Raw genomic sequence first — 26613 nt, 5'->3', positions numbered from 1 at the left:
CATAAATGAATCTGGATAGTTTGCTTTAAGTAAGTATATTTCTATCTCTCTATTACCCTTTCTTTCCTCCCACCATTTTTTTCTTTCAGTTACTTTTCGTTTTCATTTTCCAATTTTTAATCAGTACATGTTGCTAGTTAATGCTCAGTAATATTCATACATCAGGTTGACCGTATGACTGTATGTTTATTATTCTAACATCTGTGTATTTATTATGGGAAAATCTATCTTTACTGACTTGCGTTATATCCAATAAAAACAATATGGGGGAAAGAAAGGAATCGTGCAGCTGGAAACAATTTGGAGGGGGAAAATGAGCTGGAATTAGATTATTTTAAATGTGATACAGAGAAGAGTGCACACTTCACCAGCGGAAAGGCAGTAATTATCTTTGTTGTAGCAGTAGGTGCTATGATTGGTTTAGGCATTTGTCAGTTGCTGTCAACCACAGTTGCACAGTAGTCCGTGGATCTAACATGGAAAAAATTCTGTTTATTTTGTTGCTGTCATATAGCATGATTCCTAAAAACAAAGTCCTTCTAGCGTTCAGACAACTGATCAGAAAGAAACTTGGTAATTTGAACTGGAAGTCTACCTTGGTGCAAGGATTTGATGGAAGCCATTTCAGTGTGAGAGGTGGCTTCTTGCAAGATGGCATTGTCTTCCAACATATAGTACAGAGGCTATCTGGGATGTCAACAAAAAGGTACACACAATGTACTCGATCAGCCAACACTATGTGCATCTTACAAAGACTGCATAAGACCAATACACATTGGATATCCTTATTGTTCACATGAGTACCTTGGAGTGATTGCCAATGTCCGTTTTACAAATGTCATGTGGAGGTTTTGCATTTGCTATTGTGATTTAGCTAAACGAGTACATGCTATAAATACCATGGCAAATTTAATGAGCTGTGACTTATGCAAGGATAGTTTTTAATAGAAGTACGGTGGCATATTACAAGATGTATAATCCTCAGTTATGCGAAGAGAGAGATTTCCATTATTAGGCGGAATTAAAAAAAATAAAAAGACATGCATAGCAAATCACCACCCATACCAGTTGGGTAAGTCAGTCAGGCAGACAGAGACATCTGGTAAAGATACTAAAATACAAAATCTGAGGACGTCCTCAGTGTGCTCATTTTGCTGAAAAGATTTATCAGAGTGCAAACACTCATTGCAAAGCCTTCTGTCAAATGGCTCAAATAAACAGTGCATTTCTTTTCACAACTGATACATTGCTGGAAGGAAAAACAAAAATATTAATAATCTTAAGAATATTCAGTATATTTTTCTGAACTTATTATATGTACATTTTCATAGAAGGATTTCAGTTTTGTTACTGGCCATCCCACAGGTTTCCTTACAAAGACAGAAAGGCCATGCTGGCACAAAATTGGGGTATTCCATCTAAAGACCCTCATGCTTACATCAATTATCCTATAGGCAGTAATCTAAGTACAGTAAGGCATGCAGGCTGCCTTAGGACAGTTTTTACAGGACAATTCCATTTGAAGGAAAACTGCAAAGTACAAAAAAGCTGTGAAAATCTAGTCGCTGCAAGGTAAAGTGAGAAGACTATTTCAGTTTGCATTATCATCATTGAAAAAAATTAAAGAGTAGATTCAGACAGTTCATATTTTCTGTCTCTAGGAGGGTGGATAAGATTTTTACTATCACAAGCAGAAAAGCAATACAGTAACCCAAACCAGAATAAGAAAATAAACCTTCCAGCTGGCAGCTGCTGATTCTGAGAAGGGTTAGTAAAAAAGTTATGAAACAACTACTGTGCTAAGAATTGATAAAATTCTAGCTGAGGAGACCAGCTCTCTTGAGAGTGGTAGGTTCAGATTTTTCTTAATTTCAGTCGGTTTCTGTCTGGAGGACAGAAAAAATAAAGTCATTTCTCTTATAAGGAAATATTGTGTTAAAGAAACATCTTATTTTAAGAGATGGAGGATTCTCATCTTAGTGAATCTGTTCAAAAATTTGTGGGTGATAATTTCTCTGAACTTGAAATATTTCTTCATATGCCAGAGCCTCACAATGTTTCAGAAAGACTTAATTAATATTTTCAAAACAGACTGCAAATTGCAGATGAAAAGATAAATGTGAATGGATAGTACCGTTAGTAAATTATGTGTTGATAGTAATAAATTTTGACTTATATTCTCTACTTCCATACCTTTTGGTAAGGTACAACCGTCCAGTTAAAGAGCAGCCCAATTTAATTTTTTTTTCCCTCAGGGGTCATGGGTTTGAAGAACAGTACAAGTTTTCTTAATTAAAAAGTTACCATTATCATTCAAATATTTGCGCCTCTGAAAGAACACTTGCTTTAAGAGGCAGACGTTATTCTAAACAAATCACTAACATGTTAATACATTTATTTCATGAACTTTACATGGCTTGCAGCTGGATGAAAAGTGGTAGATGCTGACCTGAGTGAGATCTGGAATTTCCATCCTGAGGGGAGTGCTAACTCCTTAAACTTTTGGTTTATTGCATTTTACCTATAAAAACGAAGTTTTCCTTGGAACAGATGTTCTGTAGAGAGTCTCAAACTAAAATACACCGATATACCTGACTCCAACCAACTTCTTTTTGGTCTATCAGCGTATTGCCTTTTAAATTAGTTAAGGATGAATGTCCTTTGATGTAAACCAATGCACGGACCTGTAAATGTGGAAACTCAAATATCTGCATCTCATGTGCTTTGTTCTTGCCTAGTTCCATATGCATCCTGAGTTACATGGCTCTATGAGACACCATGCAGCTTGGTTAAAGACACTGCATAGCACAACGCATTGCCTTCCTGTGACCTTAGACCTCAGGTTACAAAAGGGCCATTGTGTTCTCAAAAAACAACTGGTTGATATGGGGAAGCAATTTCATACTTTGTTTCAGAGGTCCTCCATTTCCAAAGAAATGGATTTTTAAAAATTAAATAGAATAATTCTTTTTAAATGCCAGTATGGAAAACAGCATTTATTTTTGAGATGGATGGCTAGTCAGAGTTTTCGGCATTTGTGATTGTTGTAGTAAATCTGACTACCTGCAGGGGCAAAAGCTGATGTTATGTGTAATGCGGCCTTATGGATCTAGTGTGTATCAACCTATAACTCTGATCGTGTTGTGCTCAGCATTGGCCAGAACAAAATCCTCATTTCCAGTTGCTTTTAACTCTTCTTTCAGCTACTCAGGATAAAATTTTCCGTTACTGGTCTGCCTTGGGATGAGTGAGTCAGAAGTCCCATGGAAAAGATAGGAGGGAAATTCTAGGCTGTTATTTAATTATAAGCTGTACTGTAATTTGGACACAACAGGGCTAAATTTGAACAGCATTAAGATTGGCATTTCCCTACTTCCAAGTGCCTTGCTTGGAACATCCATGTTCCTTTACTGCCATTTTTTTTTCATATCACTTTGTAATAAATTTTGCTGGCTACAAATGATACATAGCATGCTGACTGAATTAGTAACTTCTAGCCTCCCAGTCCTATTGATCAGTGACTTTCACTGTAATGCTCACCTTGAACAGGAAGTCAAATAACATTTAAAATTATCCAGTGCCTGCTGCTGGGCCTAGCCCAATATCATGGAGAGCAAATTCTGGTCAGTAGCATTTTTGCTTCTGCTTTCACAAGGGCCAGGATTTTAAATCCACTCAAAAGACTCCCGCCTTTTAAGCACAAGCAGAAGTTCAAATTGTAGCTGAGTTTTATATCAGGGGCTTTACTAAAACCTAATTCGATAAAGAGAAATCAACTGTGAAGTATATGAACATTTAGGTACAGAACAACTTTACAAACTAGCACCTGCTGACAAATCTTGCCACTTTCTTACCACATGGCAAGAAAATATTTTAAGTAAAATGAAAGGCAGCACAGAAGAGTAGCTGACCCAAACCTGTCAGGATCTGATGCTGTGATAACTTGAGTTTCTAATGACTTTGAAGATTCCCTGCACTTCACTACTGTGGTTAACTATGTTGTCAAAATCTCTTCCATAAAATTACATATGATAGGTTTGGTCCATCTAGCTCAACCTCTACATCAAGCAGAACACATTAAATGTAACATTAGATTTCAGAGTTGCATGTAGCAGCATCCATCCCTTTTCTGCCCTTTTGCTTGGGATGCATTCTGCTTGGTAAACCATCTGTTTCTAAATTGAAAAAGCTTGGAACAAACAGACGCATGTACAAAAATTACAAAAAAACACATTTGTTGATCTGTACATTTTGTTATGCAAGTGAATGTTTCAGCATTCATGCTCAGATCTCCATTCCATGAAGTTTACTGTCCCGCCTCCAGTCACGAACAATTTCTTTGTCTAATGAAGTGACTGGCATATTAAAAAATATTATGACTGACAATATCTTATTTTCTTATTGTGAAAATTTCTTTTCTGAGTATCATGCATGACTCTTTAGCATTGGACTAAATTACCCGTGACTTAGTTTATTTCTTACTGACGTATTGTATGTCAGTAATTGTGAAACATAATACTATTGTTAATGATATGAGATTAAAATGAAAGAAAGCATACAAGAGGACAATTTTATGTATTATTGTTGGGAAGTGTGAAAAAACAGAATCTAGCACAGCAGTACTTAGGTAGCTGTTCTCTTAGTCTTCAAATTAGCCAAGAACTTGAGTCATCTTCTATTTGTCTATTATATGCTCAACTTTAAACCCCATGTTTTAAGTCCTATTCGAGTATAATGGGGTTTGAAAGTTCTTCACTTTAAATGCATGCCTACGTTCTGTGCAGAGTATGAAAGTCACAGTGAAAGCCAGCATGTAGGATCAAGCTGAGGGTGGGTCTTTCGTTAGCAAACAGTGTCACACTTTTCAGTTTTTATTCACTTTGTTCTTAGGATTGAAATAATTCTAGGTGAAGACTTACAGCCACAACTGTAGTCTGTCGGTCTCTCTACTACAGAGTTTCAGCCTCGGATTCCTGGGACTGGTAAAGAAAGATGATTTCTAAGAATTAATCAGCACTGGTGTAAAAAAGGAGGCTTGAATGGATGTGGAGTTTATAAGGAGGCCACTCTCATTCCAGAAAGAAAACTACTGTGCTGGCTTATATCTCCTGATTTAAGCTCAATAGACATGGGCTGACATTGATGACAATAGTTAAAGGCAATTGCTCTCGACAAATTGCTGGAAAGCTCTATTCAGGATCATTATTTATTTTTACCAGCTTGCTCATTTCTTCATGACAACATGGAAATTTGTTTTCTGTCTTCATCTTGGGTATTGTGTCCAGTTCAGGGCAGTCCAGTTCAAGAAAGACAGACAACTTCCAGAGGGACTCCAGTGGAGGGCCACAGAGATGATCAGGGGCCTGGAGCATCTCCCTTATGAGGAAAGGCTGAAGGACCTGGGGCTGGTTCAGTCAGAGAAGACCAAAAGGAGACCTTATCAACACTTAGAAATATCTAGAGGGTGGGAGTCAAGTGGATGGGGCCAGGCTCCTTTCAGTGGTGCCCAGGACAGTAGGGACAAACTGGAATGCAGGAAGTTACATCTGAACATGAGGAATATCTTCTTTACTTCGAGGGTGACAGAGCACTGGTACAGGCTGCCCAGAGAAGTTGTGGATTCTCCTTCTCTGGAGATATTCAAAACCCTCCTGGACTTCTTCTTGTGCAACCTATTGTAGGGAACCTGCTTAGCAGAATGGTCGGACTAGATGATCTCCTGAGGTCCTTTCCAATCTCTGTAACTATTTGATTTTGTGATCCACCCATTCTCTTTAGAAAAAATATCCATTGATAGGGTTGAAGCAGCTTTGCAGTTTCTGAGGGGAATGACACAAGAGGTAGCCTTGGCACCTATCTCTGTTGCTGAACTTTCGGGCTACAGACAACAGAGGCAGAAAAATGGGGAGTCCCTTCCTCACTTCCTTCTTTTGGCCCAGACTCACACCTCATAGCTCAGGCATTTGGATGAGATGTCTAAGATGTGAATCTCATTAGCCCGTATTCCTTGTATGGTCAAAGAAGAGAGAGAAGCACTTCCAGAGGGTGTTTTGGATCTTAATTTGACTGCATGACTGTGTGGATGTCCCTGTTGACTGTCTTGGGAGTTTAGACTCCCTAATTAGGTATCAAGCCTCTTTATGTCTAATTTTGGTCTGTCTGTGTAATTTTGCCTTCTCTCCACATACATTTCTCAGGGGAGCATGTGGTCCTTTATGAAGCCATACCTGCTTGCCTGATATAACAGACATGGAAACATGACCTTCATTTAAACTCCTGGTTATTCTTGGTACTCATTTACCATTAGTACCTGCAAAAGTTGTCTAAGTTAATGGCTTTCAGGCAGATACTGGCAGAAAAATGCTGTAACCACAGGCATATACCCCACCAGTGCTATTTGGAAATTTAAGAACAAGTGTGAGTCCAAAATTACCACCAGATGGTGCACCTATTTAGCAAGTGACCGAGACATGTTCCACAAGAAAGGGTAGCCTCCAGCAACCATCAAGTTTCTTCCCCTGCTGTTTATTCTCAGTTGTGATATGAACTGAACGTGTTTGAAACATGGACCTGCTGGTATTACTATTCTGTTACATTTAATAGGGAGTATGTTTTCAATCTCTGCAGTGGAAGCCTTTCAAGGGTTTCACTAGGGGCATGAAGAAGTGGGAAAGAGCGTAGCAGATCTGTGAATGTGCGTAAATGGCAAAGAAAAGGAAAAGGGACCAGATGGGAGCAGGAAAAATTGGTAAATAGCGATGAGCAGATTCCAAAACCAGAAATGATCAGCGCAAACCATCTTGTGCACTTCTATTTTGTTAAGTGGGACTAGTTCTGACTATTAATGGTAAGTAGCTGGTAGAATGTGGAAGTCAGGGCATTTCTGAAGGATAGTCTTGATGAATAAGTCAGTATTTTGGAAAACTGCCAGTGCCAGTATCCCAGGTGAAAACACATGGGATATTTATTAACTGAATAGCAAAGGTGGTGAACTTACCTAAACTGTGTTGTGTTTTTATTCTCTGACTACTTCTCATTCTGAAGCATTTGTGGTATCCCACACTCAAAAATTAGCAGAAATTGATAAGCATGCAATTTCTACCATATTTTTCTGAACATCTCACAAGAACATGTGATTCATCAACTTGATTTGCTCTAAATCATGGAATCATAGAATATACTGAGTTGGAAGGGACCCATAAGAATCACCGAGACTAACTTCTGAAGATGGGAATGGGAAGACTGTTTCCACTGGAGGACAGTGCAGTTCAGAGAGTCACAGCTTGCTAAATGCATTGGCAAGTGATAGAGCCATGGGCTGAATCACATCAATACACTATCATGCGTAGGACATGAGTAGATTTCTCTTCCCATCCTACTTATCTTCTTGCATTAAAGAAATTTTTGAAGTTGTTTGTAGGTTACTGGCAATCCTCTTTCATGAACATTACAAAATTAATGTGAAAGATAATATTGCGGGTCTTGTTTTATTATGCTCTGAAGGATTCCATAATTAGAACTTAATATATTCCTAGAAAATGATTAATTAGAATGGTTGCTCTTTTCATTACAATTTGACCAGAGCAGAAATGTCTGAACAGAATATTCCCTCTGAGCAAAGAATGAAAACATTTAAATACTCTTTAATCAGAGAAGTAGCCATTCTGAAAGGACAAAATCTTTTTTCATTTTCTTTGTCCAAACTGAGAGGAAGACATCATCCAAAGAATCTCACTAAAATTCTTCTTCTATCATTTTTCACATACCCTGTGGCTCCTAGTGCAATGTGAGAACTATCATTTTATGGTTAAAGCAAGGACCAGGAGATAATGGATTTGGATATTCCTCCCAGTTGTGCCATATACTTTTCTTGTGACCTTAGGCGAGTCACTTCATACCTCGCTGTCTAGAGACTAAAGATGACTAATTTCAGTGGGGAACTGAAACGCTTAATTAATGTGGACTAACCTCACTGGGACATAAACATTTGTGAAGTACCCTGGGATCTTCAACCAGAAACAATTGCTCTTCAAGTCTTCTTATCCAAACAGGAAGCAAAGGACTGATACTCATGAAGGGATTTGTTTCTATAGAGAGCGAGTTCAGGTCTGAAACACAGTCCTTACTAAAGAATCGCAGTAGGCCTGATATGATTTCTTAATTTGAACAAGAAGGAAGTATGGAAGCTTTAGGTAGTTGTCTACAAAAAGTGTGAAATCCAGTTTCCCAAAGAGAAAATATTGCTTAGTTCTTACATGAAACATAATACAGAGAGGAAATGAATCCCACTGGACCAGTAACTGATTGTTACTTACTATATGCTCACTGTATGTATGCCAATTCTTGGACTAAATCTTCCTGCCCAAGACTCTCTTTTTCTAGCTACTGGTGCACAGTGACATCCTGACACTAGCAATGTGGCTTGAACACATTTTCCCCTCCTTTCCTTTCTTTTTCTCCTTGCTTTCTCCTATTTTTTTTCTTTCAGTAGTTCAGCAATGCTGAAAGCAAGTTCCCCTCTTTTGTTTGCTTTTCCCTTGTCCATTGATCAACCATGTTTCTTTTTTATAGACACTACAGTAAAAACAGAAGCTCTTAGCAGGACTGTTAGCTAGGATTTCCCTGTCCTCTTACACAACCAAAGTTTCTGCAGGACTGCTTTATTGTTTTCTTTCAGGGATTACCAGCAATATTCCGCATACTACTGACACAATGAGGCATAAGCTTCATTCAGAGAACACAAGACACTGATTTCTAAAGAATTCTAGACTACAGTGCAACTAAGGATGGCCATGGAAAGCCTGAAAGGCAGCAGTCTACCCTGAAATCAGATGTAGAAAGACTTCTGGAGGGTTTTCACACAGCACAAAGTATTTTCATGATTACTGAGTCCTGCTCAAAGGTTAAATTCAAAATGTCTGCTCTGAATATCTTATATAGAGAAGAGAAACATTACATTATGTGATAGGCAAAAATATGACTTGGTACAATGTAGCCTAATCCAAGATTTTTCACGTGAAACATTTGTTTTGGTTTGGTTTTCAGACATTTGCCTTTCAAACTGGTCTATTTTAATTAGAGCTCAACCTGAACCACAAAAGATAGATTTGAACTTTCCCAGAGTTCAGTGGTGTTCAGATCTGGCTTTTGGTTTGGCCCATCACAGAGATAGGGGTCAGATTCAAAGTTCAGATCTGCAAACAAGATTCTTAAAAGCATGGGACTATGAAGATTATTTAACGAGACCCAAATCTTCTTTTAATGGTAAATTAGCAGTAGAGACACTTGTTAGTGTTTTTCTGAAGATGTTTTTTTTATTTTTCAATTTTACAGCATGTCTGGAAGACTAATGTTCATATCAATTTATTTGAATACCCTTGTATTCATTCTCCTGGAAGAGTGTTGTGTCTTCTTTCCTGATCAGAAAGCCCAGATCCTGCTCTGAAGCTGGACTACCTTGAGAAGATTTTGCTTTTGATCTCTGTTTAAAACTCATCCTTTGATTCTAGGGTATTGTGCCTAAAACCAATAGAAATCCTCATATAGTTTTGATTTTTCAGCTGAAGGGGCAGTTAACTCTCAGGGCTGCCATCCATGCATTTGTCAAACCCTTCTGTGCAAACTCTTGCAGGTGTGGACCAGCATCTTAGGGTGAACTAACCAAGTACTTGGTGAAACACAGGGTTAGTTCTCTGATATTAGCACAACACAAATAATAAATACCAATCACTGATCTAATAGATAAGATAGCCTGACTGGTAGCCTGACAGGTTTAGATTAAAGAGTAATTCAGTATTGTTTGTGAGGCCTAAGAAGATCAGTGTAATCACTCACTGTTTTTGCATATCTTGTCACTTGCTAACCCACTGTCAGGACCAGAAGCTCCAAAGCTGAAAAAAAATTCTTTGCTCTGCAATGCTTCCAGACTCATTTTGCAAACCAGAGAGGTTTGGACAAGTATCTGATCTCTGTGTGTTTAATCCAAAACCCTCTGAGCTCTTTATTCTTTCAAATCTCTTTCATATGTGTGATTTGTGCTGCATCTTGTTCGCTGAGGTTACAAATGAGTACCAGGCAAAGACCCTGTAAACACCATGAAGGGTAGACATCATCGCTTGAATCTCTTTTTCCTCTCAGAAAGATTGTCAGGCAAGCCAAACTTGAATGCAGCCACACAGGCAGTGTAAGAATGTTTAGAAGACCTTTAAGAAAATTTGAAGGCAACTCTGAATTCAGCCCCTTTCACCAGAACTTTCTTATTTGCTTTCCACAAAATCTGTGCTCTGGCAGGGAGCAGCAGTGATTTCTGGGGTTGCTGCCCAGCTATTTCCCCTACACCTGGAAGATGTGGTCTTTACAGCAGAATTAGCAGAGCAGAAGGCAGGCTCATACTAATCTACAAAGCCAGCTTCTCTTCCGCTGCCACAAAGAAAAGGCTGGCTTGAACTGGACTGTAAGGTAAAGCCAATGAGGCATGCTTCTTCTTCTACCGTGGATGATACCAGGGCAGTGGTGTCATCTTGAATAGTCACACAGAGACACTATGTCTCCCATGCCAAACCTTGTTTTTCCAAGAATACTCTGGAGAAAAACACTAAAGTCTGCTCAGCTGAGGGAGGAGTGGTGAGTAACCAGCGATAGAGCTCACACTGGAGATATGCTTGTGAAATCTGACATAGCATGTCAGAGTCGGTCCTCTAGGGTGTCCTGTCAGACATCAAAAACCAGACCAGTAAAAACATATGATTTGCAGAACAATCTTAAGGAATAACATGCAGAATTACCCTCCAGAAAATTGACAGCACTGCCCAGCAAACACAAGAGCCTCTCTGTTATGTTCCTGTGTGGACTTTTATAGAAAAAAAAAAAAAAAAAAAAGCAACATTTTAGCTCATTCTTCTGTACACTTGATTTTTTTTCGTTTTCTTTTTTCCCTCTTTTTAAATATATTTTATATAAATACTTATTTGTATCCTGGCTAGATCAAGTAGATGCCTTGTGTATATTAGTCAGTTTAATAAAAGACACTTCATAAACCTTAGTTTACAAATGTCACGAGTACACAGAATTAGTACTTTATTTCACATAGGATCATTCTAATTCTGTGCTTGATATAATCTGAAAAGCTAGAAAAACATACTAGAAGAAGTTATATTTTGTTCAGTAGAATACTTTTATCCCAGTTAGCTGGACAAATAAGGTCATCTTCTATTTTTTAATGCAATGAAAACTTTCTTTCCTCAGTCAGAATATAGAACAGGATAATGGTCTGATTTTAAGGGTGGGACTCTCTTTACTAAAACCACCATATACCTTCAGCAATTACAGCTAGACGTCTGCTGCCAGCATAGTTTGAAAGGCTCACAGTACAGGGAAATGTGGCTTACCTCTCTGATAGGATAAGTTCACACTTTGTCCCTTTCTATGAATATTTTACGCACAGTTCTGGGGCTTCCCAATCTAGTTTGACTACTTCCGGAAGCCCTGTTTTTTGATATCTAACTCTTTCAATACTTGGTAAGGCTTGATTTCCATCCTGACCACATGGAAAATAATGGGTGTCAGAGCATTTAGAAGATTGGCTTTAAAGTCAACTTTCTGTTGCAGATTTAGCTCTAAATATCTAGCTCTTACACTGTAGATGTAATTAATTTTGTATACTGAAAATGCTGACATCTCATCTCTACAAAAACAAAGCAGCTTATGCTGACACATATAAGAGGCCAGCTATTGAGACCCTGCTTAAAATTGCAGGAATAGTAGTGGTAGTCAAGAAATGTCATTGACACCAAACAGGGACATGAAAACATTTAGCATCTCTCTGAAACAGAAGCAAATGTACCTCAGTAAAATCTCTGGCAAGACACTGAAATTAGTTGTTTTGTCAAGTGAAAATTAAACAAAGGCTATCTATCTAACTCTCTGCAAGTATGGCATGTGAAGCAGCATGAATACAGGAAGTTAGAAGCACATTCTAAGTGCTTCTTCATTGCAGGCAGGCATGGTCATGCCAAATGTTGCTATGTCCAAATCCCCTCATGGCTCTGCAGAGAAATCCCATTCCCAGGGAACACTTCAGCATTCAGAAGTCTGACTTACGTTTCAGATGTTAGGTGAGAAGTTTACAGCTGACTTATTTCATAGCCTCAGCACAAAGAAAACCCAGCCAGAGGACAGGTTATTCTCTTGCAAGTCCTTCTGCCATGTGAAAAAATGCCTTAACCTCCTTGTTCCCCTGTGAAAGGTTTATATAGTGGAAAGACACACTTTTTAAGACAGAAACTACCTCTTGCATAAAGAGATTGGTGTCTAACACAAATTGTAGCTGAGTATCACTTAGTTCAGACAGCCAAGGAGAACTTCCCTTCTAAACAGTTTCATTTCTAAAGGCTTGAGTCCATAACATTCACACATGAAAATCTGTGATTATGGACTGTCTTCCATTTGCCTGACTGGTTCAGAGTGGAGGTTTTTTTGTCTTTTTGTTTCTGTTATTTATTTATTATTTATTTATGATGATTACAGTAGCAAACACATTTTCTATTTCTTAAAATTCTACTGTGCAACACTTTCCTTGCTGAGCACCACACAGAACTCACAGAAACCTATAGCAGGTGATATTGTAGTGCACTCTCAAGAGCAAAACTAAACAAATGTATGCCCTAAAAAAAATCTATAGCCTCCCTCTCCTCTTTCCTAACTGGTGTTTTTTGGTCCCTGTGAAATATGTTTCAAAAAAGGGATAGTACATAGGTAAATCCTATGCATAAGAACTGTTATTGTAAACAGACTGACGCAGTTCAGTTATTATAAAAGCATCTGGGTCTGCATAGCCCCATCTCATTTGAGGATATTAGCATACTTTCAGACCTCGTTTCTCTTCCATGCCTTCAGGATTCCGTGCTTTCTGACAATGGGTGCAAAGAACTTTAAATAAGCCAGTGTACTACAAGATGCCTCCAGCTGCGCTTTCATATGTTAGGATATATCAAACCACTAGTCGTCATTGAAAAGTAAAAACACCAAACATTCAGCAGGGAATCATTAAGTTCCACAATGAAACTTCAGTAGTTCCAGAACAGAACACAAGCAGGAGACGATCCCTCTGCTCCAGCTATTGCATCCCACATAGTACTTTGACAGTATTAGCAGTAGCATTGTGAAAACACAGTCGGCTGTGACACTGCACAGGCTTTTCTCAATGGTACAGTGTATCTGGGAGCTACCCCCTCATGGTTCATGCACTGTGTATTTCTCAAGCCATGCTCTTGTGCATTCTTTCAATGAGTGTTTTGCACCATGTTTTGATAAAACCTTGATGAAAACAAGTAGTGGTACTTTTGGATCCAAACTTGATGTTCCTATTTTCTCTAAGAATAGGATAAAGATTGTTTGTTAGAGCTGAATTAGTAAGAGATGTTTGCTTCAACAAACAGGAGAGAGCCTAAAATTCCCTTTTAATCTGGGCACTTTTAAACATCATCAAGACAAAGGTCAAAGCTAGCTTACTGAATTCTCAGGAGCTGTCCCAGAAAACTCCAAGGGAGCATACTGCAAAAAGACAGTGAAATACACAACAGAACTATGCTCACATTAGATCGGAAATGCTGACTATTGTTTATGGTAGCCAGGAGCTAATTGAATATGATTAGGGGGCAAAATAAGAAGAAAAATATGGTAAATTGTTGGAAGCCTCATTGCAGAAGCCACTGTGGAAAGTACCACTGCGCCTTTAGAAAATAGCCATGAAATTGGAAAAATGTTTGGAAAAATCTGAAAAGCAGAGGCATAGCAAATAACTTCTTTTAACGGTCTTCCACAAATACATAAATAATGTCAGCAATGAGCTGCAAAAAGGCAAGTGTGAAATAAATCTGGCTCATGTAGGACAGAAAATTTGACTAACTCCCACGAGCAATAGAAAACAATCCAGTTGACAGTGTGATTGTAAACAAATGACCAAAATTATGGCAGTTCCATAAAGACTTGGTAGGATTCTAGAGTTTAAAATGCTGAATAACAGAAGAATCTGTAAACAAATCATTATGTCATAGCACTGCACATTCTCAGCTTTGAAATCAGCACCATTTGTCTTCTGTCCCACCCAAGTATAATAGCCATCATGAGCAGTCTATAAAGAAGGTACTGAAATCATTTGCAACTGCTCTACTTCTGGTCAAGTTAAACAGACCTATCTGGATGAAACAATGCTAAATAATACAACTTTAATTATATTGTAATAGAAACTAAAAATGTTAGGTAGGAAATGGGAAACAAATATTGGAAAGAAAACATTAACTAATATGACTATCAAAGAACTTCATCAGGTTAGATCAGAAAGACCTGCCAGGCCAGCAGCTATTCAGTCTGCATCAGGTTCCTAATTCAGGAGCACTTCTGAGTGCAGACATTGTAAGGTAATCCTCATGACCATGGATGACTGTTTTTTTTTTTTTTTTTGACAACAGACTACAGAACCACCATTCAGTCAGTAGTTTGTCACTGAGTGGAAGATGAAGAAAAAAGATAGTCCGTCAAGGATAACGTCAAGAAGGCCAAGAAGGTTTTGCATCAATCCTTTCTGAGAGTGTCATTGTTGGGCAGATGGTTATAGAACAAATGTAATCTACAGAAGAATATAATGTTAGCAGTAGATGGAAGGAATTATCTACCCTGGTTGAGTGCATTCTTGTTAGCTGTTCCTCATCTCAGAATATTTGTCAAGTTCACTGTAGAACCATTAGTCCTGGCAGCTATTGCAGCTGAAAATTTTCTGAGAATTCTCATTAAGAGAAGCTGAAAAGGCAAATATATCATCTTTGCCTAAAAGAAGAAAAAAAGGAATCACAGGACCAATCAGCTTAACTTCAGTAAGTGAAAAAGATATGGGAACAAAAACTCATTTGTAAACTCATAACTGAAAACAAGGAGATGAATAACAGTCTACAAGAAGCTGTCAAAAACAAATCATGTTAAGCCAATCTAATATCCTTCTTCTGCCACATAGGGCCTCAGAGGCTGAGAGGAATCAGTATATACCATATATCTAGGACTTAAATGAAGATTTTGACAATGCTTTATATTATATTCTCATAAGAAAACAAAGGAAACTGACTGAACAGGTATATGTTATCTGGAAATTTACTTGGAGGGTGCTAGTGTGTACTTTTTGAGTTTCCTTTGTAATTCATGCTGGTTATGGCAACAGTTGATTTTACACTCTTGGCTTTACCAAGGGAGTAAGCTGTGCTCATTGGACTTACAAATGAAGTCCAGATTGCAACAATATTGGAGGAATTTTGAGTCAAAATTGAAAATGATTTTAAAAAGAATGCCTGAAAAAGAAGAAAACAAAGTAAAAGATAAAGAGGAGGCAAAGAAGAAAGGCAAAGATTTGTGCATGGGAATAAACAGCCACACAAATGCAATAAATATTTGTTGTGATAGCATCTGCATACAGGAAGACCTCAAATTGATTAAGAGTCAAAAAGATCCTGCTACTGTGAAAACACAAGTAAACTGGGGGGCAGCATGTGAGATGCTACTTCTGCTCTAACCCTAAGTGGGCAAGGCCTCAGCTAGGCACCCTGTCCTGTCTCTAACATGTCAGCACAAGGGATCAGCTGGCTGGGAGAGTCCAGAGAGAGCTGCAGAAGTGATTACCACTCTTGAAACTGCTCTACAGGGACTTATGGAACAAGTCTAGAAAGGGTGTGGAAGTCTTTAAATGTTTAAAGGCTGTTACAAGAAGAAGAAAACAATCAGTTTCTTAGCATCTGTACAGTAAGAAGGGGTTTGTACTCAGAAATACAGTTTCAGGTTGCTATTAGTAAAATGTCTAACAGTGTGTAACAACGTGGGTCTCGAAGCTCTGGAATAGATTGTCAAATCTCCACAATGAAGAATTTTAAGAACAGGGTGAATAAAAACCAGTTGTGAAGGGCACCTGAATTATTAGCCTACAGGAGGGTTGAGGGATGGACTAGGGATTCCCCTGAGGCTCCTGCAACCCCTACTTTTCAAATGCATTTCTTCTACTTGTGCAGTCTGATTTCAGTATTTCCTACTTCTTACCTACAGCACTGGGTATAGTAAATTAGAAGCTTAAAGAAATCATATCAGTCCTTGCTTTTAGATTGTTAACCACAAAGTCCCAAATTACTTAAATGAAAATGCAAAGCAGAAAGGATCTGCTTCAGACAGTAAGAAAACTCCCACTGACATGTATTACTGCGTATCAAACCCAAAGAGAAGAGCCTGCACTGCTTTTTTGTTTGTTTGTTTGTTTGAGAATTGCTAAAGTGTGTGTTGAGTAAGAAAAACCAAAATTATGAAGGAGCTACGCTCATCTATAAATGTCTTCATCCAGCTCTGTTTGGGGAGGGCTATGGTCCGAGTTTTAGTTTTCTCAACCAGAAGTATCTATTGTCTTTTGCCAATAAAAAAGTGACTGAACGTGTCCTCAGCTTTCAATCGCAGAATAAGATTTGTCAGAAATAACAGGTTTGGCAAAAAGTCTAACCTGCCATGGTTCATTTCCTCTTACCATTAATATTCATTACACTGTTGTCATATAATCCAAGATCCACTGGTGTTTAGAGATTGTGTAAGCATATTAGGAGCTTGTTTTTTTTTTTAATAGCATTGTGTGATTTTTTTTCTATCATTGTCAATAGAAGATTTAGCAAATTAGTGTATAAACAGTTTACATTCCATAGTCTAATCTTTTGACTTAAATTTGAGTTCTACTATCTGACATTCATTAGCACTTTTATTCATCTAGCTGCTGAGAGAAGACATTTCGGAATGATATGTGGAATAGTAATAGTCTCAACTAGTTACTCCGAAATATAGATGCCTTGCTAATAACTATGAAACAGTTAAATCTGTAATGCTGCACTTACAGTCAAATGGTCAAAATTTAGCATAAAAGATTCTCAGCTGATTGTGGTTACATGCTGAATATATGCACATTAGAACACAGTAAACTACAGCAATTATAGAACTTGTAGTAATTTCCACATCAGACCATACTAAGTGTAGCATTCAGTTAGCAGCCTAAAAGTTAGTCAGAGATGACATCTAAATTAGGACTAAAGTGTAGGCTGCTCCAAAACTCCAACAATGGATAAATAGGCTCCTCTCATCCTATCTGCCAGAAATCGCTCACTGTAGGAAGCAACGATCCAATATCTGTCTGTTTGAGCAGACACTGTCTACATTAATGGGTAATGGAACACTTTTTAATTACAACCCACAGTAAGAATGCTTAAACTGACAGATCACAGACAAGACTTCTTTCATGACAGAGCAGATTGCAAGAAGTGTCTTTCAGCACCATTACCAAAGATAATAGTCATTGCTTCAGTCAGTATGGATTGGCTATCTTCTACAGGAGTTACTAGGTTTCTGTTTACTCTTCTACATTTTAGGAATTAAATCAGAATAATCTTCTTGGACACCAAAGCAGACATTTCTAATAGAGAAATGTAGGAGTCCAAGGGTCACAATAAAAGCCAACACAGTGTCTTTTCCACTAATATAAGATCTTAACAGAATTATTCTCATCTAGGTAAAAGAAAACATTGAAAAGTTGAACAAGTAAGTTTTCTTCTGCGACACAGTTAGTAAGGACGTATAGTGCCAAATAACTAGGTGGTCAGGATGTTTTTCAGAAAAAACAAACAAACAAAAACCTAGCTTCAAAACTGAGTAAAACCCCAGACCTTCTGCTGTTCATTTCACCTTTTCTTAAGAAGTTTTGGAAATTATTAACTGCTTTATTGTTTAAGAATATTTTTGAAATCTCAGAAAATTTCATAAAGTGAAATTATTGTCCTCCATTAAAATAACACAGCAGTCATTACTTAAATTCTTTTAGCTGCCTAGCAAGGACTTGCTTAAAACTGACTCCAAATGATGACATGCTAATGGAAAGCTTTGTGTACAGCAGACAGCAGTTCCCCTCTCTTCTCCATTGGCATTTTCTGACAGTCCTGATCCTAGGACTTTAAAGAACTGCTGAGGTAATGCTTACACTGAAGTTCAAGGGAAGCTTTGGAACGTTTTTTAGTTAAAAAACTACAGAGCACAAAGTCTTAATTCTTGGCAGGGTACCTTGACTTGCAAAAGGAGCCTGATTTTCAAGCTACCTCCTATTTCTGAGCCCCTCTTATTTTAGAGCTGCATTGAAACCGAAGAATACACTCTTGAGAGGGTCAATATGGTTTTCATTCAGTTTTACCCCCTGACTTGAGATAATTCCATTACTGCTGTAGCTCTCAAGTGGGTGAAAGAAATATATTTTCTTCTGTCCCTGAGTGTAATCAGGGTATAACAAAACAGGGGGGAAGAAAGGGAGATAAAAACACAATATTCCTTAGTTTTACAAAACTGATTACGAGAAGTGCTGTGTGAAAACTCACGAACACATCACAGACGCATTGCCTTTACAAAATAGCATCTTCTACTGTGGTTACATGTGGAATGCATTGAATTTAAAAATAAAACATCAGAAAACTCTCTCTAGCTAATCTCCTGGTAAATCTACTTACAAGCAGCTCATCACATTGGTGTTCCCTGACAGGAAAATGTTCCTGCTTGTTTACAAGCTTTTCTACATGTGTTTCAGAGGTGTCTGAACTCAAAAATTTTCATGACTTTGAGATCCAACTTTCATCCCAAAGAGAAAAGGAAACCTATCTATAAATGTTGTTCCTGTTATTTCTCATATTTCCAATCTTTCAATTTAACAATCAAGAATCTAAATTAAGAATCTGTATATTTAAAGAAGATAATAAAGAAAGAAACCCTGAAAGTCAACAGGATGCACTTTAAAATGTGTCCCAGGTTTGACTTCAGCTGATGAGTGAGAGACGAGTGAATACTGATACGAGTTTTTAGAGAACAAACTAGGAACTAGAACAGAGGTTCCCAAACTTTTTTGGATTGCTATCAACCCTCAGAATTTCTTGTAGACCACCAGGCATCGTTATCATCAAACTTTTAATTGAAAACACTATTAAAAACAGTGTTTAATATGGCTCTGTGGATTAACTGCAAACCCATTACCGTGGCCTCCTGGACCACCAGTGTTCTGCGGACCATGGTTTGGGAACCACTGAACCAGACTACACACATAGAACAACACCCCAACAAAACACTTGTGTGTCTGAGAGCAGAGTCAGGCCTTCTGTTGGGTGATGTACTCAAATACTGTACAACTCGGTTTAACCTTCCTGGTACCTGAAGAACACAAGACTCTTTTGTTTTTCTCTTACCTTGAGTTTCTTTTTTATTGCTTTGGAGAAACAAGTAATTGGTGCCAAAATCCAGTTTACGATTGCTTCATGTAGGATCTCTCTTGTATCCTGAAGCAGTGTAACTTTTCAGGAAGCTATCTGAAAAAAGGACATATAAAACATAAAAAAAGAAACAACAAAAAACACAATGTTGTGCACAGATCATTCCAGAACACATATGATATATTTGAATCCCAAAATAAAAAGGTAAAATAGTTTCTAAGGTTGTTTTTCTTAATCCTCTTGAAAATTTATTCCTTTTTTTCCCCCCAATCCTTTAACCATGTTAAAGCTCTGTGTGTGGTCATTAAAGCATTTCAGCAACTTTCTGCAAATTCTTTACAGTTATTCTTTTGGCAATGGTATTACAAGATTGTCTGTTTATCACCAGATAAACACACAGAGGAAAATGATGATAGCACAGAGAGGGGAATTTGAAGAGAAACGTTGTAAATAAGAGCAGCAAAACACTCTGCGCCATGATCCAGCCCTACATAAAGTCAGTGACTGAGTGTGGGCTTGTGTGAGAGCAGGAAAGTGCTGTTGCATCCCTTTAGATTCCTCTGGCTCTGTGTCTCCTTGTTCATATGCATCCCAGAGGCAACTCACCCAACTGGTGTTTAGTCAAGAAATGACATTTATTTGTCCCTTATCATCTTCTCAGTATTAAAGCTATAACATGGAGTGGGGAATGAGGAACCTTGGAAAGTAATGGCAACATTGAAAAAAAAAAAGGAACATAAAAACAAAGTTGTGCCGCCATGGTAGCAACTCTCTTGTTCCAGAGAGAAAAATATGCTGCTCTGATACTTCCACTGCCCTGTATGATCACTTCCAAAGGTAAAGCAGGGTTCTGAGTCAGGGTGGGATTGGAAAAGCTCACAGTAAAAGTCATAGAATCATAGAATCATAGAATGGCCTGTGTTGAAAAGGACCTCAAAGATCATCTAGTTTCAACCCCCCTGCTGTGGACAGAGTTGCCAACTACTAGATTAGACTGCCCAGAGCCACAATGCTAGACTTCTCATATGCAAGAGAAGTCAGTAAAGGAAAGAGGTCATCTTTACTTTACCTTGAAAGGAAACAAAACCCATGAAACTCTTCATCCTATAAACAATACTTGCCATATTTCACCATCAGCATCACTAATAGGCATTACTGGAGTGTTTATAAAGGTGCATTAATAACCTTCCTCATTTATATCCTAACCATCTCACACACCCAGAAAGATCTGGTATTTCTTAAGCTGTCTGAACACTTTTTCCAGGCAATACCAACTGTGAGAACTGTTTTTCAGTGAGCATTGCAACTCACCTATTATTTGTTTGAAATACATGCAGTTCAGTTTGCAAACCTGCGTGAAAACAAACTATGTTGCCTCACCTTATCACTGAGCAGATTCATTGCAAAATTCCACTGTGGTGCAGGGGGTTAAATGGGACTATCATGTAGCTGTTGTGTACCTGGGGCAATGAGACCTACATGAGCCAAGCATTTAAAATACATACATAATTCTGCCAGGATGAGATGCATATGCTAGTAATGTCCCCCTCACATTCTTACCTGACACCATTGCTGTAGATAATGTGTGTACTTTCTTTAGTAAGTAGTGCCTTTCTGCAAACCATCAGCTTTTGGCTTCTCTCCACAGGAAGCAGGGAAGCTGCCTTCACGTATGCCATTACTGCTGCCGGGGTTGCACATGCTGTCACGGCCGCCTGCAGCCAGGGCAACCTCAGCAATTGTGGCTGTGACCGAGAGAAACAGGGCTACTACAACCAGGAGGAGGGCTGGAAGTGGGGAGGCTGCTCTGCGGATATCAGATACGGCATTGAGTTCTCCCGGAGGTTTGTTGATGCCCGAGAAATCAAAAAGAATGCACGAAGGCTGATGAACTTGCACAACAATGAGGCTGGAAGAAAGGTATTCGAGAAAGCAGGAGGGATGGATGGGGAAGTGTGTGTGCTGAAGGAAGGGGGGAGGCTGGCTTGATCTCAGTAGGCATTCCCTGAGAGTTTGCCCCTCACACTTGCACCAAATAATCTGATGATGCTTAATGCTTATGGTTTGTTGCTGTTTCTTTTTATTCAGAGCTGGCCAAAGTATTGCATAGCTACTCCTCTCAGTGTTTCAGCTTCCCAAGCCATCTTTTCAGTCCTCTCAATAAGACATAACTTTGTTGGAGCTGTCTGGGCTAAAGCTCCATCTTTGCTTTTCATCTCCTTTGCAAAAGTCTAGCAAGAGATGATGGGACAGGACTGAGTTTCTGCATTGCTGAACTCCCACAGCACTTGCAGTTATTTATTCCATCCAAAAACAAAACACTTCTTTGACCACAGCTCTAATGAAATACATGTTTTGTAGCAAATGCACAATTGTCTGTTCCTCACTGGCGGGCTACAGATGGCTGCATAAGCACGATTTTGGAAGAAGAAACAGCTTCATGTCTACAACCATGATTGAGTTGCTTGCAATTGAAAAAAATAAACATCATGGAGCTGATTCATGTCCATTGAATAAAAATCCTCAAAACTCCAAACACTTTCCCTGTAAAAAATAAAATATATCTTTATACTATACACACCAAGCTCAGGGGAGATTTTACTATACCTTTCAAAGTGTTTTCATCCAAGTAAAAAACTGCTGTTTCTGTCCTCCAGTGTGCATATGTTGCGCTGTAGGTGAAACCAATATACTGCTACTCCCCATCTTGCCCCCAAAGTTATATAGAGATTTTCTTCTCCAGAACAATGTGAGCTTTTATTCTACACCAAGTACTAGGAAAGGTGGCTGAATCAGTGGTGCCATGAGTAGCACAGTTACCTTGCTGCATGTATTTTGGAGAATGTTTCCTAACTCTCACTCCTTGCAAGGCAACTTCTAGGGGATGGCAGCCAGCTGTGCACAGAAACAGAAGATGTTGGGTGGACGGTTACTTACTGGGATGAAATTGTTGCATACATTCCTGGCGATGAAAGAGACCAGTCATGTGGTATAACTGAAAGTTTAGAGACAGGACTCATAGTCAATTGATGTTTGATACTGATGTCTCCAGTTGTGAAGGAGATAGATGGTTCTGAAAGCATCCTTAAGAGTAGCACAATCTTTTCCCCAAAACTTGCTCTGTCAAGAGGAGTAAAAGCACCTCATACTACTGTACTGTGACATGAAGCACTGATTCCAGGCTTGAGCATTTCTCTTAGCCTAAGTGTTTCACCTTGGTGTCACACATTGCATTTGAATGCCAAAGAAGATGAAAGCCACATGTTAAACTTGCAATGGAGTATTTGTTACTGTTGCATGCATTATGAACCCTGCTTAAATTGCCAACCCACTGTGTAGATTCAGTTCCACCCTCACAGAAATGCCAATTCATGTCCTGCTTTGAACACATTACAGCTTACATGTGAAAAAAGGACAGAAGAGCAACATGGATGCATAGATGGAGAACAGCAATGCTCCTTGCCCAGGGACAGAAGGCAGCTCGACATCTGAGCTAGGCACTGGTCCCAGGTCCCCCAGTTCTATATACAGTCCAGCAACCGCTAGACCACAATGCTGATTCTTATTAAGCAAATTATATTTTTACTGTTCATAAGAATTTCATAAGCAGGGGACATAAGCAAACCGAAGATGTGTGTGCTTTACAAATATTTCTGGCAGCAGCATGCATGCAAATGCACTTATTTTAACTCTCCCAAGACTTCATTTTCTGTAAATATTCTTGTAAATAGCACTCACTTTCATGTTTTTGAGATAGGAAAAAAAAAGATTTGCAAATCCAGGCAATGTAATTTTTTTTCCCCAAATACACTTTGTAAATAGCATTTTAGAATTTACTCACTTTGTTGTTAGAAGTATTTTTCAGTAATTATTTGTAGCCATATATTGTCATTGTAATCATTAATGCATTATCATTATTATTATTATTAATTATTTTGAAGAGCTAAGGATGACTGAAAGGATTTGATGCATCTTTTTGTTTTTGCTTTTAATTCCAATCCACCAAATCCTGAGGAATGTGTTCATATAAAAGATGGTTTGGGGTCCATGTTTAGAAATAATGTTGGTGTTATGACATATACTTGCATGACATGAACATGTAAATTTTACAGTATATGCTGATTACTGTTTTTGGTTATTACTGATTACTGATTTTGGTTATCTGAAATCATTTTCTATTTCTATAGTTTAGACATTCTGAATTTGAGGACTGACTGAAAGTTATGATTAGAACAAAACTCTGCTAACAAGGATATATTTCACTTTCTGAGCAAGGCCTTTAAGAAAATAGTCATAGAGTTCTATGCAATTTCAGCTAAAAATCAGAACTCCTTTCCAAGAATCCAGACTAATCCTTAATTTGTCCTCTGTTGACATTTGGCAGTTTTGGAGATCCTGGGCAAACCTGGATCTGATTGTGAACTGGAAAAAAAATCTCAAACCAGAACTTTTGCTTACATGTTCTGACATGCTTTGTGTGGTCCTTATTCAACCTCAAGTCAGAAATATTGCATTAAGGGTTGGACATTTGCTGAAGAACAACTTTGGATCTCCATCTTCCTCCTCCTTTCCTCTTCCAAATTCTCCCAAGAAAACTAAGAAAACTTGTACCTCTCTGCTTGCTCTGTCAGTATGGTTCTGCATCTTGTCTTAAAATTTGAAAACAGTTTGGAGTCAAACTTCTGATTATGAGAGGACTGAAGTAAGGATATTTTTCCCTTATACTGAATATGAATAAAAGTTCAGAAGGAAGCGACAGTAAACTCAGATTTTTTAACTTCTTTTTTGCTTCAGCCGCTTTCAAATAATCTTTTCAACTGTAGGACGGGAGTGTAAAGATTGCAGAGGAAACATACGCTTTTGTAGCTCCCTACAATCATTCTATTAGCCATTAATGTATTTCTTAGTTGCAGTGCAATCTCATCAAAACTGGTAGAAGGAAAAAAATCCAACAACTTGATTATATGAACATTAATCCATTTGCTAAGGTTTTGCATTTCATTGGACTTTTGCTATTTTAAAAACCATGTTTTCATCCGTAATGCTAAGGCTCACAGTTCTTACTCAGTTCATACTGAACTGTTCTTTTGAACTGTGTAAGACTGACAGTATTTAGGCAATAAATCTACTCTCTTCATTTTAGTCTTTTTTTTCTTTCTTTCTTCTTCTTCTTTTTTTTTTTTTTTTTTTTTTTTTTTTTCAAATTCCAGCATTTCCTAATACAAAAACATCAGGAAGAAAGAATTCAAAGAGGTCTCAACCCCAAGTACAGTTATTCCCATCTTGCTCTGAAAGCCGTGGGAGGGCCTCGATCACCCCATTAGACCTCTATCAGATGCCTAGAAAATCACTTCTAGAATCATTATGGAGGAGATTGGTCAGCAGGTTTACTTTTGGAGCAATTATTTGGACACTCTATTATGTCCCTATGTGGAATTATTCATGGATGGATCTTTGCTCCTTTCCAGTCTCTCCCAGCACATGTCACAGTGCTGTTGAACATGCCTAGGGTCCAAAGGCATTTGTAGCTCTGGCAGTGTAGATAATGTTGTGCTCTCTCAAAGGATGTTCTCAATAGCTAGCCTGTTGTCATTTTGCTATTAAAAATAGACTACTGAGGAATTTCTCTTTGAGGAAAAAACAGCATGCTGCATAAATAACTACACAAATACTACAAGCAGATGAGGGTAAAATAGTTCTGGGGGCTCTTTAACATGATTCTAGGACTGAGATGCTCAGCACAACACCAAAAATGTACTGCTTTGAAAAGGCAGACATTTAGACTTTTCAGAGAATTTTGGGTGTCTGGAAAGAATGGATCCACTAATTCCACAAAAAATTGCATCCCTTAATTTCTCTGTACTGCATTTCTAAGAACTGTTTCAGCTAATGTCAAGCCTGTGAAGTTTCATTTGTAATGAAAAGCACCAGTGCCAAAGTCATAAACTTATCATTGGTGCCATTTGGAAGAAATAAAAGCTTAGTGATTCCTGGTGACATGAGATGCTACCAATGGAAGATTTATGCTTTGTGGCAAAGTAGCAGCATGCAGCATAGAAGAACAAAGCAGCTAACTTCACCATCATGTTTTAAATGGCCGCTGTGATTCAGAATGGAAAGTACAAGTGTGTTAAATGAAAACAACCCTCCAAAGGAAGACTAGCATATGCCTAATGCAAACATTACTGCAAAAAGGAGAAAGAATGGTTTGTTGTAAATCTGAATGATTACAGAGAGATCTGTGGGCAAAACTTTGATAGAGTAATGAAAAATTAAATAGCAACAAAACCAAGTAAGCTCTGATGCTGCTTTATGAGACAGCTTTCTAGCATGTATTTTTAGAAAAAGCATCTTTATTCTGGGACAAATGAACACAGAGAGAGCAAAATCTGGGAACACATGCTGTTAGTCTTAACTTTTTGTTGAAAGCTTCAAAACAATGACTGGCACTCATGAGGAATACCAATTATAAAGATGTTTTTTTTGTTTGTTTGCTTTTAAGGGGGGGAGGGAGGAGCTAAAAGCTGACAAATTGGTAGCAGGTCACAGCTTTTACAAAGAAAAAAAATCTCAATAGTCTTCTTACCAAAACGAGGACAAGAAATATTTCTAACAGTTCATCAATCAGTTAGGCTTTTACAACAGATAATGACTGTGGTTATGTGGAAAAAAAAAAACAAAAACTGGCTTATTTCTTTATCTTCCAGAGACACACCCATAACGCCGAATGCTAGAAACTCATCTTAGTACCATCCCAATATTTATTGCTTTGTAATGTCAATGGATTTTTCATGTTGTTTTTCTGGAGTGCCTGGAAGATGACAACATCTTATTTTACACTCTAAACTCTAAGAGTGGAGACAAAAATAAAAATAAAATCATACTCTCTTTACAAGAGATTATTCAATTACTTGGGACAACATTTCCATCTAAGCCATGACTAGTTCTCACAGTTCCCAGCATCACAGAACTACGGTACTGGGAAGAGTTTTCTGCTGACAAGCTTTGGCGGTAGAACAGTTAATGAAGTGATTTGTTATCACCATTAAATATAATACACATGCACACGCATAGATACCTACAGTCTGTGTGTGTGTGCACATAATTGTACATACCTATATATAAATTTATATGCACCATTTGCTCATAAAATATGTAAGAAAGCACTAGCTCAGTTCACCCCACCTGTAATATTTAAATCAATAAGCCAGCTTCTGTGAGATACTTAGTATGCCTTAACACATTGTAAACTGTCCTCACAGTCACCTAGCAGGACATAAGTATTAGAAACAGTCCCCAAACTCTGGAT

The 26613-nt window shown here is 38.1% G+C and overlaps 1 protein-coding gene across 4 annotated transcripts in view; it reads left to right on the top strand.

Moving 5' to 3' along the window:
- The window catches only part of WNT7B (Wnt family member 7B), a 94878-nt gene that overhangs the window by 58990 nt on the left and 9275 nt on the right, over positions 1–26613 (top strand). For all 4 annotated transcript variants that reach the window (NM_001171593.2, XM_046942937.1, XM_046942933.1 and 1 more), the window contains exon 3: positions 20953–21224. In NM_001171593.2, the coding sequence (NP_001165064.1) occupies positions 20953–21224 (272 nt within the window). The remainder of the gene's footprint in view (positions 1–20952; positions 21225–26613) is intronic.

The sequence above is a fragment of the Gallus gallus genome, chromosome 1, assembly GCF_016699485.2.
Source record: "Gallus gallus isolate bGalGal1 chromosome 1, bGalGal1.mat.broiler.GRCg7b, whole genome shotgun sequence".
NCBI classification, from domain to species: Eukaryota; Metazoa; Chordata; class Aves; order Galliformes; family Phasianidae; genus Gallus; species Gallus gallus.
This window is presented reverse-complemented; position numbering and strand designations above follow the sequence as displayed.